This window comes from Malania oleifera, chromosome 3, assembly GCF_029873635.1.
Source record: "Malania oleifera isolate guangnan ecotype guangnan chromosome 3, ASM2987363v1, whole genome shotgun sequence".
Taxonomy (NCBI): domain Eukaryota; kingdom Viridiplantae; phylum Streptophyta; class Magnoliopsida; order Santalales; family Ximeniaceae; genus Malania; species Malania oleifera.
Genome location: NC_080419.1, coordinates 19,877,863 through 19,893,668, shown reverse-complemented (window position 1 = coordinate 19,893,668; position 15,806 = coordinate 19,877,863). Strand labels below are relative to the sequence as shown.

The 15,806-nt window shown below is 35.3% G+C and overlaps 1 protein-coding gene across 1 annotated transcript; it reads right to left on the bottom strand.

The window, feature by feature from the left end:
- Nucleotides 1-1,471: 1,471 nt before the first annotated feature.
- On the bottom strand, nt 1,472-14,919 carry LOC131151018 (U1 small nuclear ribonucleoprotein C). Its single transcript, XM_058102174.1, has 6 exons — nt 14,695-14,919; nt 14,272-14,302; nt 14,094-14,136; nt 5,170-5,211; nt 4,735-5,005; nt 1,472-1,989 (listed from the first exon to the last, which is right to left on the bottom strand). The coding sequence occupies exons 2-6, from the start codon at nt 14,277-14,279 to the stop codon at nt 1,709-1,711; spliced, it is 645 nt and encodes a 214-aa protein (XP_057958157.1). The 5' UTR covers nt 14,280-14,302; nt 14,695-14,919; the 3' UTR covers nt 1,472-1,708.
- Nucleotides 14,920-15,806: the final 887 nt, after the last annotated feature.

Sequence of the window (15,806 nt, the reverse complement as noted above, 5' to 3'; positions counted from 1 at the left end):
AAGGTTGGAAGCTGCAAATTGTCGCTTTGGCAATCCAACTGCCAACTAGCTTAGGAACTGGCAGGGAGATTCCAAGTAATTATTTAATGAAAATTTATATTCAACGCGAAAAATTATCACAGGAGTTTTTATAAATAATGTGAAATGCTGTTAAGAGTCTAAAAAGGTCTATATATAATACCGAGATGGTGGAATTAAAATAGAATGGGGTGGAATTTTAAATGAGAAAATAAAAAAGTAATTAAGTGACAACTTTAATTCTATTTTACATTTCTAATTAGCAAGATAGCTGCTGCTGCTACTACCGTTCATCAGTGCCCCACACGCCCCATTTCAATGCCACACTCAAGGCTGCCGCTTCTCAATAGGAGTTTTGGAACAGCAGCGGATGTTAGACCTTGTGTCAACCATTAATACCAGAAAACTAAGTTCCCAACAAATGGAAAACAGAGGTTTTAAACATGGGGAACTTGTAACTGATCTAATTGCTAAAGCCAAATGAATATTGTTCATTAATATGCAAACCCTCATACTTGATCTCCAGATGCATTAGGTTTTCATAACTCCAGATTACTAAGATTCCATAATTAATTCCCTTTTGACAAGCAATGTTTCCACAACAACCCCCTTGCAACTTGCCTGTTACAAAACCGTAATCAGCAATATTGCAAACACGTTCTTTCTGCTCATTCAAAATTTGGAATAAAAAACATATTTCACAATTTTGCTGCTTTAAATGTATTTCTATCTCAAATTGTCTTGAAAACCAATGAAACCTTAATATTAGGTTCAAGAATATAATGCTCAAATGGAATTTGAATTTATGTCTAACTGAACAAACACAATAAATATTTACTAATTTAATCTAAATCTATAAAAATCTATATCTACCCAAACTGATGCAGTTTCTTCTTTTTATTTTTTGGATGGTTGAGACTTTATTTGTTCAAAAGCAAGAACGAAAACTGCAACATGAAGATACAGAGTGCTACCACAATCCAAAGCAGCAGCAAATGCAAAGCTGGGCAGAGACAAATCCTAGCTACATGCTCTGCAAAAATCAAAGAAGATTAGGGCAAGGGTTTTCAATAAAAGGCGTCAATGGTTTTCCAAATCTCTCAACATTTCACTCAACACAGTAGGTAAGCTTGTCAAGAACGGCTGACCAAGCAACAAAAAGCCCGTCCAAAGGGTTGGCCTGGTGATGGCAGCCCCCATCCCAGGATGTGGCCCCTTGTAATCCATGGTAAAGAAAAAGGAATGCTTGGATATGAAAATTGGAACATCACTTGGTGCCAAAAAAGGGCTGCTAACCCCTTATTACATCCCAAAGGTCAGCAGCCTTTCACATCTCCAACTTTGGACAGAATCCAAATAACAGCATCCAAATTCTAGTCTAGTTAAGTTTTTTTTTTAATTATTATTTTTATTATTATTATTATTTTTAAATAATTATAATAAGGAGAGTAACTTGAACAAAAACAAAAGCTTCAGATCTTGCAAGAGGTCAAGGCCAATACCCATCCTCAATGGCATGAGCAACAGTAGCTTGTTCACTGAAACCAGATTAATATACAACTCTTTCACTGTAAATAAGGAGAAATGCACCCTTCAGAAGCCAATTATAATGCAGTTCATACTGTCCTTCCACCTAACACAACACACACAAAAAACCCTGAACCCATAATTGCGTACCAGCTCAGCTGGTCTAATGACTGGCCTCAGGTGCTTGTGCATAAGCAAAGCCATCAGCAGAAGTCGCAGCTGAAGGAGCATTACTACTTCCAGGTGCAGTTGGAATTGCCTGATACATTGGCTGCGTAATTGTAGAGGGGTTACCATTAGAAGTAGGAGTTGCCACTCCACTAGGAGCTGCTGTTGGTACATTAACTGTGGGAGGCCTTGGCAGACCATTTAATTGCATAGGTAAGGAAGGCGCACCGGGTGGCCCTACATTTGGTGGCATCATCATTGGAGCTGAACCATAACCTGCAAAAGACCAAATTTTTTGAAAAAAAAAAAAAAGGGAGAAAAGAAGAAGGCCAGAAGAAAGGAAGCAGTCTAATGTTACAGAAATTGAAAAGGTAGAAATATTGCAGGGAAATATGACATGTTTGAGAATGCATTCAACTTGTAAAGAAGCAACTGATAATTCTCTAGAGAAATAAGGCGCGCGGGCATATGCATTAGTAACCATAGGATGTGCGTATTAGTTGATTACATGTGAATAATACTGTTAAAAAAAATACTATATTGTTATAATTTAGTTCCCAAAATTATTTATAAAAATTTATCTGTTTAAAATTATAACAAACAAGGCACATGATATTCTTATGACACTGTAGATACAAAGACATGAAAAAATTTAAATATATAGGATATGATCATAAATGATCTAGTTAAAATTGTACAAAATATTAAAATTTACTATTATACAACATTATAGATGAAAATTTTGGGGTCATTTGATATCATTATCAAAAATTAAAGAAACGAAAACCAAAAACCAAAAGGAAAAACTAAAAACTAAAAACCAGCAACCTATTTGGTTAACGTTTATAAAACTAATGCAAATTAAAAAATTAATTAAAAAAATGTTCATTTTCATATTTAAATCAAAATTTTATAAAAATATGATTAAAATAATAAAATAACAAATAATACACATTAGAAAAAGTACTATTATAAAAATAAAATTTATTATAATTATTTTACTTAATCGTTCTACTTTCAAATTTTACTTTACAATAAAAATTTTATTGGACATGATAATTGAAAAATAGTAAAAATATTTTGTAATTGACTTTATTATTATTATTTTTCAAAATTTATGTATATATATTTTAATTATATTTAAAGTCATATGATTATTTAAATTTTATTTTAATTTAAAAGTGTATAAAATAAATAATTTAATCCAAAAAAAATATTGCTTAATATTAAATTTTTTGGCAATAGGGTTGTCAAAACAACTGAAAATCATAAAATCTGATTTTCAGTTTTTTGGTAAATAGCTAAAAATCGACAATAGAAAAAAAAATTGACAACAGAAACAAATATATTTTTATAATCTATTTTTTCACTGTGGAGAAATAGACACAGAAAACAAAAAACAACCATACCAAACAAACCCTTAGCAAATGCAAATGATTTTTTCCTTATTTTTTAAAAAATTTTGATACATGACTTCTTCCAATGGAAGCATTAATTAAGTTCATTATAAATCTTCCAATGAAAACATTAATAAGTTCATTGTGAATTTTAAATTGTCATTTGCTACCAAAAAATATTTTTATTTGTCATTTACTTAACAATCAATTAATGAGTTCTTAAAATTCTAGATAAATTCTAGGTCTATAATTTTTTATTTTTTATTTTTAAATTTATCTTTTAGAGTTCATATTATTATTTATCTAAATGACATTAGATGCTTCAAAATAATTTTAAAAGATGTCAAAAGAATTTATCTATTTTATTTTGGGATATAACCTCTATTTAGCCATAAATATATATTCGGTTGAAATCTTAACTTATTTGAAGTACAATTTTTAAATGTAAATTTATCTAATTTTATTGAATACAAATATTTTAGGAATGCTTTGTCTTACTTTGAAAAGATAATAATACTTTTTTCCCAAAACATGATTTTACACTATTCATAATTTTATAAATGATTATCTGACCCCACCTAGTAAGATTTAAGGCTTGGTTTGTTGTTATTGTTGTTGTTGTAATGTTTTTATAAATTAGTATTTGTTTATTTATTTATTTTTGCCAAATGGAGTTTCTTCTTTTGGTTCAAATATTTAACTCATCTAAATATATTTGATAAATATAATTTTTACATAATTTTGGTTGAATTTACTATGTTTTTGATTGTTTTGTATTACTTTTAAAATATAAGGATATTCTTCCCACAAAGTTATATACCTTACTCATAGTTTTATTAATTCATACTTTTTAGTATAAATAAAAAAAAGAGTAGCTCGGGGCACGAAGCTCCAGTGTATGCAGCTCTGGGGAAGGGGCGGAACATGACGGGTCTATGGTAGATATAAATATGCATATATACTGTTAGTTTAATTTTATTTTTTAACCATGAAATTTTTTTCTTTTAGGTTCAAACACTAAATTTTTAGACGTTCTAAATATAATTTTATCTAGTTTATCTACATTAATTTTTTTCTATATAGTATTTAAATTTACTTCTTTTATGAATATTTAGTCTTACTTTTAAAATATAAATATATTTTTCTGAACAAAATAAATTACACTATCCATATTTCTATATATAGTATAATAATCTAATTCTTTTAGGAATGTTTGATTTTACTTCTAAAAGAAAGGGATAATTTGTCCACATCTGATTTACACTCTCCATATTTCTATATATAGTATAATAATCTATTTCTTTTAGGAATGTTTGATTTTACTTCTAAAAGTGAGGGACAATTTGTCCACATCTGATTTACACTATTCATACTTCTATATAAAATATAAAAAAATTATTTATTTTAAAGGAAATTTCGGACTTCCTTTCAAAAAATAAGGATATTTTTTTTTTCCATAAAACGATTTATCCCATTTATAATTATATATACTTATAAAATTGAAAATGAAAATAGAATATTAGGAAGCAGTTGTTGGATTAACTAAGAATCAAGATTATATGAAACTGGAAAGTATCATGTCATTGAGGAACCAAGTTATCAACATTAATAGAGATCAAGTTACCTGGTGCTGGCATTGGCCTTGGCAAAACTGGAGGCCTGATTCCCGGTACCAGAGGGCCTGGTGCAGCACCTGGAATGTGCATTCCAGGTGCTGGTAGTATGGGAAGTCGAGGCCGCTGAGGATTTCCTGGCATGGAAGCCAAGTGTTGATTGTAAGCTGCACCAACTTGCTGGAAAGCTGCTGCCTGCCCGAGATGCTCTTTGATCCTCTGATCAATCAAACTTTGTGTTTGTTGCTCCTCAAACTGTTGATAATAGGTCCGAACATTTGCCTAAAGTAGGAAACAGTATCAGCATATAAACCATTAACAAAAAATTTAAGTTTTATACACCAAAGAAAGATCCTTCTCTCTCTATTATTCATTTATTAACTTTTCTTTTTTTTGGGGGAGGGGGGGGGGGTGGTGGTTGAGCCCTTGGGTTGGGATGGGAATACCTTGTGCTTGTAGCCCGCATTGTGTTGCTTTCTGACAGAAGGCTGCAAAGAATTTTGATGAAAAGTTGTTAAAATAAACACACTCAACCGTTGCAGTTTCTACAATCAAGTTCAAAATTAGGTTGCCTAAAATGGAACATTCAAGCAACCTCAACATGAAAGATAGCTATAGCGGTTAAATAATTAGGTTTCTAAAGGCAAGATGCAGCATAGACCAAATTAGACAGAAAATTGTTCTCTCGTAAAAAGAATACTGAAATATCATCATGCATAGACTTAGCTTGCTTTTGGAAGCACACATGTTACACTTTTTATATGAATACAGACTCAAAAATTATTAGGCCAGGTGGGATCAAAACTAGATCCACAGTGCTTGAGGCGAAGTTGGAACAAAAGAATAGCAGATTCTAAACAGAAGGTTACAACAGTAGTTGGATGCTACAAAAGTAACTGCTTTCATGTGTCCTGTATCTTTTTCTAAAGATAAGTTGAGTCTCCATGCTTCCAACTGCAAAACAAAATTATGAGTAGCCCCCGTATCCACCATAGCGCAGGTACTCTTCCCATTAATCCTCAAGTCCACAAACATTAACCCTTTTGCTCGTGTAACTTTCGGAGCTTTTGCCTATTTTTCCAATGCGCTCACCAGAAGCACTGAACCCACCCTCGGGGCATCATCCTCTTCCTCCTTGCTTTCCACCACTTGTCCCGAAGAGGAAGCTTGTAAGGCATTGAGTAATCCCTTGTGTTGACATCCACTCACTCTATGAGGTCCTCCACACAAGTAGCATGAAATTTTCTATACTTATGCCAACCATAATAACTTGTACACACAATGCAATGCAGCATCGCGACAAGTTCCTCACAGTTAAGCAAAGAAATGTTGCATCATTTATCAAATTGGATTATTAGGATAAACCTCATTAAATAGCAACAGGAATTTCTGCTGTACCCTTAATTTTTAAAAATATTACTAAAATCTTAAATATACGATTGGCTCTGATGCTGCTGACAGACTTCATTCTTTATTGATCAAGCTTTATCATGCAAGTGCTCGTAAAGTGGAAACATACAAGTGCTCATCAAGTAGGAGTTAAAGAGTATATAGTTGAACAAGAAGCGGTTGATATATACATTTTCCCTTTTTGGTAGCTCTCATGGACCCTGTCCAAGAAGGCATATCAAAATTAGCATAAGAGTTAAAAGTTTAAGGAGACAAACAGTAAAAGGAAACATCGGTTCAGTATGAGAAGCTGCAAAATGAATTTTTTTTTGGGGATAAAAAAGTATATATTAACAGGGAACCAAATAAGTACCATAACAGGAGAACAAGATGTCCTCCAAACAGCAAAAGGAAACAACCAGAAATCCCTAACAAGATTACGCAGCAACAAACCCGCAAAAAACCTGAAGAAATGGGCTCCAAAAGTGGTCATGAACACTGCTATATCCCACCATAGACAAGGAGAACTAGTACAATCTTTGAAAGTTATTGCATTCCTCTTAATCCAAAAGGTCCACAAAATAGAAAACACCTGCACCATGAAATCCTCCCTTCCTACTCTTGCCAAATCCCCAATACATCTGACAAGCAAAAAAAATACCCACTGCCTGAGGTGTCACCCAAGCATCAACAAAACAAGGCAAAAGTGCACTCTAGAGATGGGTTGCCACCATGCGAAGGATGGTGCACATTCTTTTCATTGGACCGCAGCACATCAAGCACATATCAAGGTTGAGGGCCTTGTAGGGCCTTCTAATCTGTAACAAATCATTCATGTTAATCCTGTGTAGAGTCGTACTCTAGATGGAATTCTGAATCTTGAAAGGAACCTTTGCCTTCCAAATAATGAGGCTCCAAGGAAAGAAACTGGGGGAAGGAGATTCAGGGAGGTGAAGGAAGAAAGATTTAGTGGAAATGAGACCTGATGGATCGCCCTCCCAAACCATCTCAGCTAGCCCTATTAAACGGAACAAAGTGATCCAGAACATTAAGTAAATCGGTAAGCTCATAGACCTCTCTTCTTAGTTGTACAACTAATTTTGAAAAGCACTTGAATAATACCATTGAAGTGAGCAGAACTTGGTTTTGCATGACCTCTTCAACGGTTCAAGAAAATCTTAGTATGTATGTAGAAGTAGCTTCAAGTAAGAATGTTTCTATTAAAACTTTCAAGATGAACTTCTCAAATAAGTTTTTGAGGGCGTCTTTTGATGTTCATGGAAATCAAATGGCTTCATTAAGTTAAGGTCTAGAGGAAGATTTTCATTATCACTAGAGACACCATGGAAATCATGCTAGGTTCTCTTGGGATGAGTGTCCTGAATTATGTCCCATCATAAATTTCACAAATACTCCCAGACTGGGTAATGTCCATGCATAACAATGGCGTTACCTTCAAATACCATATAGAGCACATTAGAGTGATTACAAGTGTGAGGTCCAAAGGCAAGGTGAATGTGTCTTGAAATCATGATCCATATATATTTTGATACCAAAAGAAAGCTATATTAATGGGAATACAATTTACAATAGAGAGAATGAGATGTCTCCAAAAGAAAATCTGGAACAAACCAGAAAAAAACAACGAAGACCTACAAGGGGAATTTTTTATTTTATTTATTTATTTATTTAAAAAACCCTCAACTAACCAGCAGATTCCTCTAATCTCTTAGAATCTCTTGAAACTATCTCCTCTAAAAAATCAAATCCAAAACACCACAATGATGCTAAAAAATGGATCTTATCCCAGACCAGCTCCCGAGTTAACTTTTTCCTAGAGAATATCCATGCATTATGTTCCATCCATATCCCCCATAAAATTGCAAATAAACCACACCCCCATGAGGCTGTCTTATCCTTCCTTTTACCAAAACCTGTAAAAGAAATGGCTAGTAAGTCTTCCACCGATACAGGGCAACCCCAACTACCCCCCCATAATACCAAACAACTAATTCCAAATCCTCCATGCAAAGTTGCAGTGTAAAAGAAGATAAGAAGCTGCCTCAGAGTCCTTGAAGCAGAGCACACAAACATCGGGAGAAAGAGCCTTCAAAGGTCTTCTAATTTGCAACAAATTGTTAGAATTTATTTTATTAAACACAACCAACCAAATGAAAGTCCTAATTTTTGTGGGAGCCTTGGCCTTCCATATTGTAGGAAAGAACGGAAGTGAAGAATTATAACAGATCAAGAACTCAAAAAAAGTTTCAAGAATACACTCCCGATTAATCTAGGACCAAGTGCAAACATCCCTTCTAGATGAAAGATTACTAATGTTCAATAAAGATAGCAAAGAAGACAATTCCTCCATCTCCCTACCATTAAGAGGTCTCCTAAAATGAAGATTCCGAGAAACCGAATGACTGCTCAAATTCCCAACAACCAAAGATATGGATTTATTTTGCTTGGGGTTTAAACGACAGAGACGGTCTCCCCATCACAAAATTTGTGTGAGGGGTAAAGGAATGATAAAATGAGAAATGGACCTCCACAGACTCCTCGAAGAACATCTTAAATTTACTATTGGTATCCTGCCCATTCTCATACCCAAACTTACTTCTTATAACTCTATGCTAAAGGGAAGATTCTTCTAAAGGGAAGCACCATAACCATTTAGCTAAAAAGGCAGTGTTTTTAGACACAACTTACCAAGACCCAACTCTCCCTCCTTTTTAGGCTTACAAACCGCATCCCATCCTATTAAGTGGTCCCTATAACCCCCCACAGCAGACCACAAAAAGTCTCATGATTTTTTCAAGTTTACTAGTAATCCCTACCACTTGTTGGAACCTTAAAAACAGACAAAAAGGAAAGGGGGATAATTGAAAGACAAGTCTGAATCAGAGTAATTCTTCCCCCTAAAGAGAAGAGAGCCCTCTTCCACCCATCTAACCTCTTTGTTACCCTCTCCATCATGAGATTCCAAAACTTCACTACTCTAGGATCTCCCCCCCAAAAAAAAGAACCCTTAAATAAGTCAAATGCCAATCCAGAATGCCACACCCCACTTCAGTGGCTCACTCCTTGACTCACTCGTCGGTTATACTCAAAGCTTCTAACCCACTCTTCCCCATATTACTTTTGAGGCTAGATTCCCTCTCAAAGATTTGGAGAATACCCAAAAATTCTTTTGAAAGGGGGACTATGATCATCAGGGAAGAAAATGGTATCATCAACAAATTGCTCAACACATCTGCTACAAGAACAAATAAAAGAGGAAATAAAGTATCACCTTGTCTTATGGGCTTAGAAGCGCTAAACCAAGATTTGGGTTCACTAATTACGATCACTGAGAACCACACATTAGAAATACAACCCCTAATCCAATGATGCCAATGCTCACCAAAACCCTTCCTTGCAAAGACTTTATCTAAGAAGCTCCAACTTACTCTATCATAAGCTTTCTCAAATTTAATTTAAAAACAAACCCTCTCTTCTTATTCCTACAACAATCCTCTACCACCTCATTAGCCACAAGAATGGCATCCACTATTTGCCTCCCCCCCCACCCCTCCCAACGCAAACGCACTCTAGGCACTAGATATAGTGTTAACAAGCACCACACTCACCCTATTAGCTAAAACCTTAGTAACGATCTTGTACACACTAGAAACAAGACTAATCAGTCCAAGCCATCAACCTTAATAGATCTAGATTTTTTAGGCACCAAGGCTATAAATCAAGAGTTGATACTTTTGGTTAAAATCCCATTCCCAATGAATTTAGTAAAATTTTCAACAAATCACTCTTAACAATGTCACAACAATCATGGAAAAAAGCAATGTTGAAGCCATCCAAACTTGGTGCCTTATCCCTTTCCATCCAAAAACAACCCCTCTCACCTCTTCCTCCTCAAACAATCTCTCTAACCAACTCTTTTGGTTGCCGGTGATAGGGTTCCAATCCAATCCCCCCTCTATCATTGGTCTATGTTTATCATCCTCTAAGTACAATTTTCTACAAGAAATTAGTAATAACGAAAAAGATCTGACGAAGGCCATTAGATACTCTCCTATCCCCCATGTCTAATTCCTTAATCAAATTCTTACTCCTCTAACCATTAGCTAGCCAGTGGATTAAAAAGGAATTCCAATCACCATCTTTTGCCCATTTAAGTTTGGTCTTTTGTCTCCAACTTCTCAATTCTTGGAAAATAACCTCTTCCAACTCATTCTTCAAGGAAGCTCTCCTGCTCTCCTCGCTAACTGAAAGACTAACCTCCTCTTCCTTCCTATCCAAGGATTCCAGCTCGCCCATAATTCTTGAATTTCTAATTCTAACATCACCAAACTCCTCCTTGTTCCACACTTTCAGCATTTCCTTCAAACATTTCAGTTTTCTCATGAATCTAAAACCTTCTCACCCTTCATTTGTTTCCTCTCCCCACAACTCCCTAACCAGAGATTTCAAAGTCACATGATTCAGCCACATATTTTTGAACCTAAAAGGAGTAGGTCCCCGCACCACCATATTGGATTCTAATAAAATAGGAAAGTGATCGAATGTGATCCTAGGAAGAATACTACGGGAAAGGTTCTAAAACTCATCCTCCCACTTCCTGAAAAATAGAAAGCTATCCAATCTACTAGCCACTTTGCTCCTCACCCCCTCCCCCCACGGACCAAGTCAAAGAGGCATTCCCCAAGGGATATCTCTCAAACCACAACCCCTAATCAATGAGTCAAAGTTCTGCATACTAGCAGTCACTCTAACCCCCTTTCTTCTCTCTAGGAAATCTCACCATTGTTAGCCTTGTTGGCTACACTATCATGGTCTCATGTGTTTTGATAATATTAACCTATATATGATTTCTAGTGTTTTTCATCTTTGCAGATCATGTTTAGTATAGGTTCAGTGGCAATTACATGAAGTACTAAGATCAGAGGCAAAGATCGGACCGAGTTGACGTTCAAATAGGAAAATCAAATGGACACGTACTCGGAAAGGACTCAAGCACATCCAAGGAAGCTTAATGTTGTATTATATAAAATGAGGTGTGTGTTTGAGGTAGTTTATGTTGTAACTCTTGTGTTTTGTTTCTTACATGATTTCTGAGTAAGAGTCGAGTAAACACATGCATACTACGACACATTAGTTTATAAGATTTCACCTTAAATCTCAAACTCAACTTTCAAAGTTTTCAATAATTTAAAGAGATTTTGTCAAATGAATCCTAAACTCAAATATGTTTTCTAAAGGGACAAGTTTTCAAACATCTTGGTATTTTGAACATCTTCATACTTAGTCCCGGTTTTATCAAAATGAGTCTTATGTCCTAAAACTTCAAAGAAGCAAGTATATTTTCTATAAAGGACATACAAATATATAAGATATCAAAATGGTTTTTTAAATGTATTTTTATTAACAAGATATCTTATATTCAAAGGGAAACTCATTTGGACAAGTATTAAACTTTATTAGACTTAATATTTTTCATATACTTTTGTCCAAGAACTTTTCAAGTGATTAAAAAGCTTTTTGGTTGGGTTTAAAACCTTAATTATGCACCGATCTCCTTTCCTGAACACCTTTCGGTATGTGGGACATAACTTTTGCTAGAAAAGTCCAAAAAGAACGATCTTGATGTCCTTGGAAAGTTAAGACAAAATGCCACAACTTTCATGTTAATGACTTTTTCTAATTCAGGGCACTTGTCGACGAGAACAGGGGATTCGTCGACAAGTGACTAGTTAACACTAGTCGACAAGTGCAGGGGACTAGTCGACGAGTCCAACGGGCAGAATGACGCTAACGGGCAAAAATGGCTAGTTTTGTTTGGGAATTGCTCCCAACAATCCAATAACGACTAGTTGGGTATTTTGACTATAAATACAAGCTATTAGGCTTGTTTAGACATGGTTTTGATCATTAGTACAAGCATTTTAGTGAAAAAAATCTTTGAATCCAAAACCTAGCACTTTGCACTTGCATTTTAGTTACTCATTCACAAAGTGCTCAATCTCTCTTGCTCATTTATCTTGTTTGAATCATTTCTTGAGAGAGTAGTGTGAGATTGTGTTGTAATTATTATCAGCTCATTGTGAGGGGCATTTCTTTGTAATCATCTAGTTGTTGTAAGGTTCTTTGTGAACCATTTGGTGAAAGTTCTTTGTGAACTGAACTAGCAAGGCATCTTGGTAATCCTTGTGGCTCTTGGTGAGCGTGGTAGGGATTTATTCCCGAATTGTAAGGCTTCTTCGCCGGTGAAGGAGTTTTCTAGTGGATTGTGAGATCCTTGGTTTGGTGCTAAGGCGTGGACGTAGGCTTGATGTCGAACCACGTTAAAACTCCGGTGTTAAGTTTTCTCTCCCTATACTCTTTAATTTATGTCTTGTGCTTGATTTATATTTTATATATTGTGATATAATTGCTTGCCATCTTGCCAAGACTTTTGTTTTGCAGAGAGAAAATCTTAAATACGCGAAAAGAGCCATTCACCTCCCTCTGACTCTATATTGTATATCCGCTACAGGACACACGTATATACTTCCGGGCTACGATGATTAACAACCACATTAAAATCGCCCCAAACGATCCACCTAGGACAGCAGAAACCATAAATGGAGTACAATTCTTCCCTGAAGGAGCTTTGGGGAGTTGGTCGCAAAGTTCCATGTAGTGAGGAAACCCACCACTGTCCTCTCTCTCTCAGTTCAAAAAGCATGGAAAGGGGAAAAAAAATTGTCACTGTGTCCACTTTGGATACTTTCTAAGAGTTTCAATTTTCTCATGAATCTAAAACCTTCTTACCCCCCCCCCCCCCCGCCCAATTTGTTTCCTCACCCCATAACTCCCTGACCAGATATTTCAAAGTCACATGATTCGGTCACATATTTTTGAACCTAAAAGGAGTAGGTCCCAACACCACCATATTGGATTCTAATAAAATAGGAAAGTGATCGAATGTGATCCTAGGAAGAGTAGCAAGGGAAAGGTTCTAAAACTCGTCCTCCCACTTCCTGAAAAATAGAAAGCTATCCAATCTACTAGCCACTGTGCTGCCCCCCCCCCCCCCACGGACCAAGTCAAAGAGGCATTCCCCAAGGGATATCTCTCAAACCACAACCCCTAATCAATGAGTCAAAGTTCTGCATACTAGCAGTCACTCTAACCCTCCTTTCTTCTCTCTAGGAAATCTCACCACATTAAAATTGCCTCAAACGATCCACCTAGGAGAGCAGAAACCATAAATGGAGTACAATTCTTCCTTGAAGGAGCTTTGGGGTGTTGGTCGCAAAGGTCCATGTAGCGAGGAAACCCACTACTGTCCTCTCTCTCTCTCACCTAAAAAAGCACCGAAAGGGAAAAAAAAAAATGTCAGTGTATCCACTTTGGATACTTTCTAAGAGTCCCACATGGCGAATATACCACCAGAGGCGCCATGTAAATCATGATCCATGTTCATATCTCGAACAAACAAAATTTCTAAAGTGATTTTCAAGAGCAAAACATCCTAGTAAATTATGTGTTAGCCTTCACATTTATACTCTCTTACAAAGGCATTTGAGATAGGGTTTTAATTCTCATTGGTGAAGCACCCAATACTAATTTGTAACCTATTATAAGCATATCACATCATTCTATGCAGCAATACTGGAAAATGTTTGATCTTATTCATACAACTTCATCAACAATAAGAAGCTCTCTCTCTCACTCTCTCTCTTTCCACACACACACACACACACACACAAACATGAGTATAGGTTCAGAAGAGGTGGCGTTCAATGAAATAGAACCAGATGGACTATTAAGGCATAATTAATCTCCAAATCTATCATCAGATAATTGCCGACATCATTTACAAAACTCCAATTTTTTTCAGTTTAGCAACAGCAGTCACAAAAATGTACAACAACAAAATATCTTTAACATGAAATCCGCCAAGAAAAAGGTGAAGGAAAATCCAAAACTAATGACTCACAGAATCATGTGTCAAGTAAGTATCACAGTAATCACAATAGTACCTGCAAATTAAGGAGATAGAATCAGAAACATCGACACAAAGAACCATATCTGAGCATACATAAGCTCCCAAACAGTCAATAACACAATAAATAAATAAATAAATAAATAAAATAAAGCACTCAAAAATGGCATACCGAGGCATTCTGTAGATCCAATTTCAGCTTCCTGCAACATATGAAATTCGGATACATTAGACTAACATGATTTGACACATTTTCTCAAGCAAGTGAAGAATATTACTCAAATGAAAGACTCATCCACTATAGGCAGGCCCACTCAAGTCCTTTGCAATCAAGCATCTACGCAAGATTTCACAAATTCGAATCATGGGTATTAAATGAAAATCAGCGTCAAATGAATCCAGCTTTAGTTATCAAATCAAAGTTAGAGTAGAATGATCTAACAACTCAATCGAATATACGCTCATTTCTTTCACGCAGATTGTCAACAAAACCCTAGTTAGAATTCAATTGCAAACTAAACAGCACAAAATCCTAGACAGTCATGAAAGCCCTAACTGTACAAAACTACAATAGGGAGAGTGAGGGAGAGGAAACCTTCAAGTTCAACGACAAGGTAGGGAGCTCCGAGGGTACTGAGCCGGTGAAAAACCTAGTTCGGAGGCGGTCTGGGAGATCTGTGCGCACGGTTTGCCGCCTCCTGCCTCTAGCACTGGTAAGTTCAAGAAGGCGGCAGCTGCCAAAATCTCGTCATGGAGTCATTTTCATTTCCATTTATTTTATTTTCTTATTATTATTTTCTTGTTTGTGTAAATTGTACCTATAATTCTGAAACTGACCATTATATATTAATACTTCTTCACGAGGTTCAAAAATTTTAAAATAATTTCAATTCCATCCTTTTATTACTTTTAATTGAATATTTTTATTTATTTATAGAATTCCAAACTATTGCACCAATAATCTGCAAAATATTGATTAAATTTTATGCTTGTCTCTAATTTTAGATTGTGCATAAAGCTTCGTTAATGATTTGGACAATTGCGAAACTTTTTCTTTTATTGATTTATTTTATTTTTTGAATTTCAAAAATAATTTGCAAAATATTGATAAAAAAAAATTATACTTGTCTCTAATTCTTGGTAGTGTATCAAACTTAGTTAATGATTTGAGTAAATTATGAAATCTACTCGATAGTTTGAAAACTAATGTTGCAATTTAGTTAAAAGTAGTGAACATTTGTGTGAAATTCAGTTTATAATCCCTACTTAAGACTAATGTAATGGTAAATTTAAATTATTATAAAAAGTTTGGATTTGATGATAAGACAAATTAAAGTTGGTGGGAGGGAGTCCGTAAGTTCTTGCATGATATGTTGTTACGGTCCTATATTGAATGTATATTAGGGAGATCATAGTCTTATAAGGAGGGTTTGAACTCAAACTAAGGGAGACATCTTATATAAGACAAGCTCGTGAGGCTGAGCCAAAACGAATAATACCTCACCGGAGTTGGGTACAAAATTATTACACATGTGTATGTGATGTGGTGGAATATGAGATTGTGGGTAATGTAAGGGAATCTTTGTAAAATGTGAGTTGATAAGGGGGAACCCGTGTGATTGAATTGAGTTTGTGTGCTTTAGATTGAGCAACGCACCAAATTATGTGTACAGTGAGGTATGAAATTGATGAAGTGTGTAAAATCGA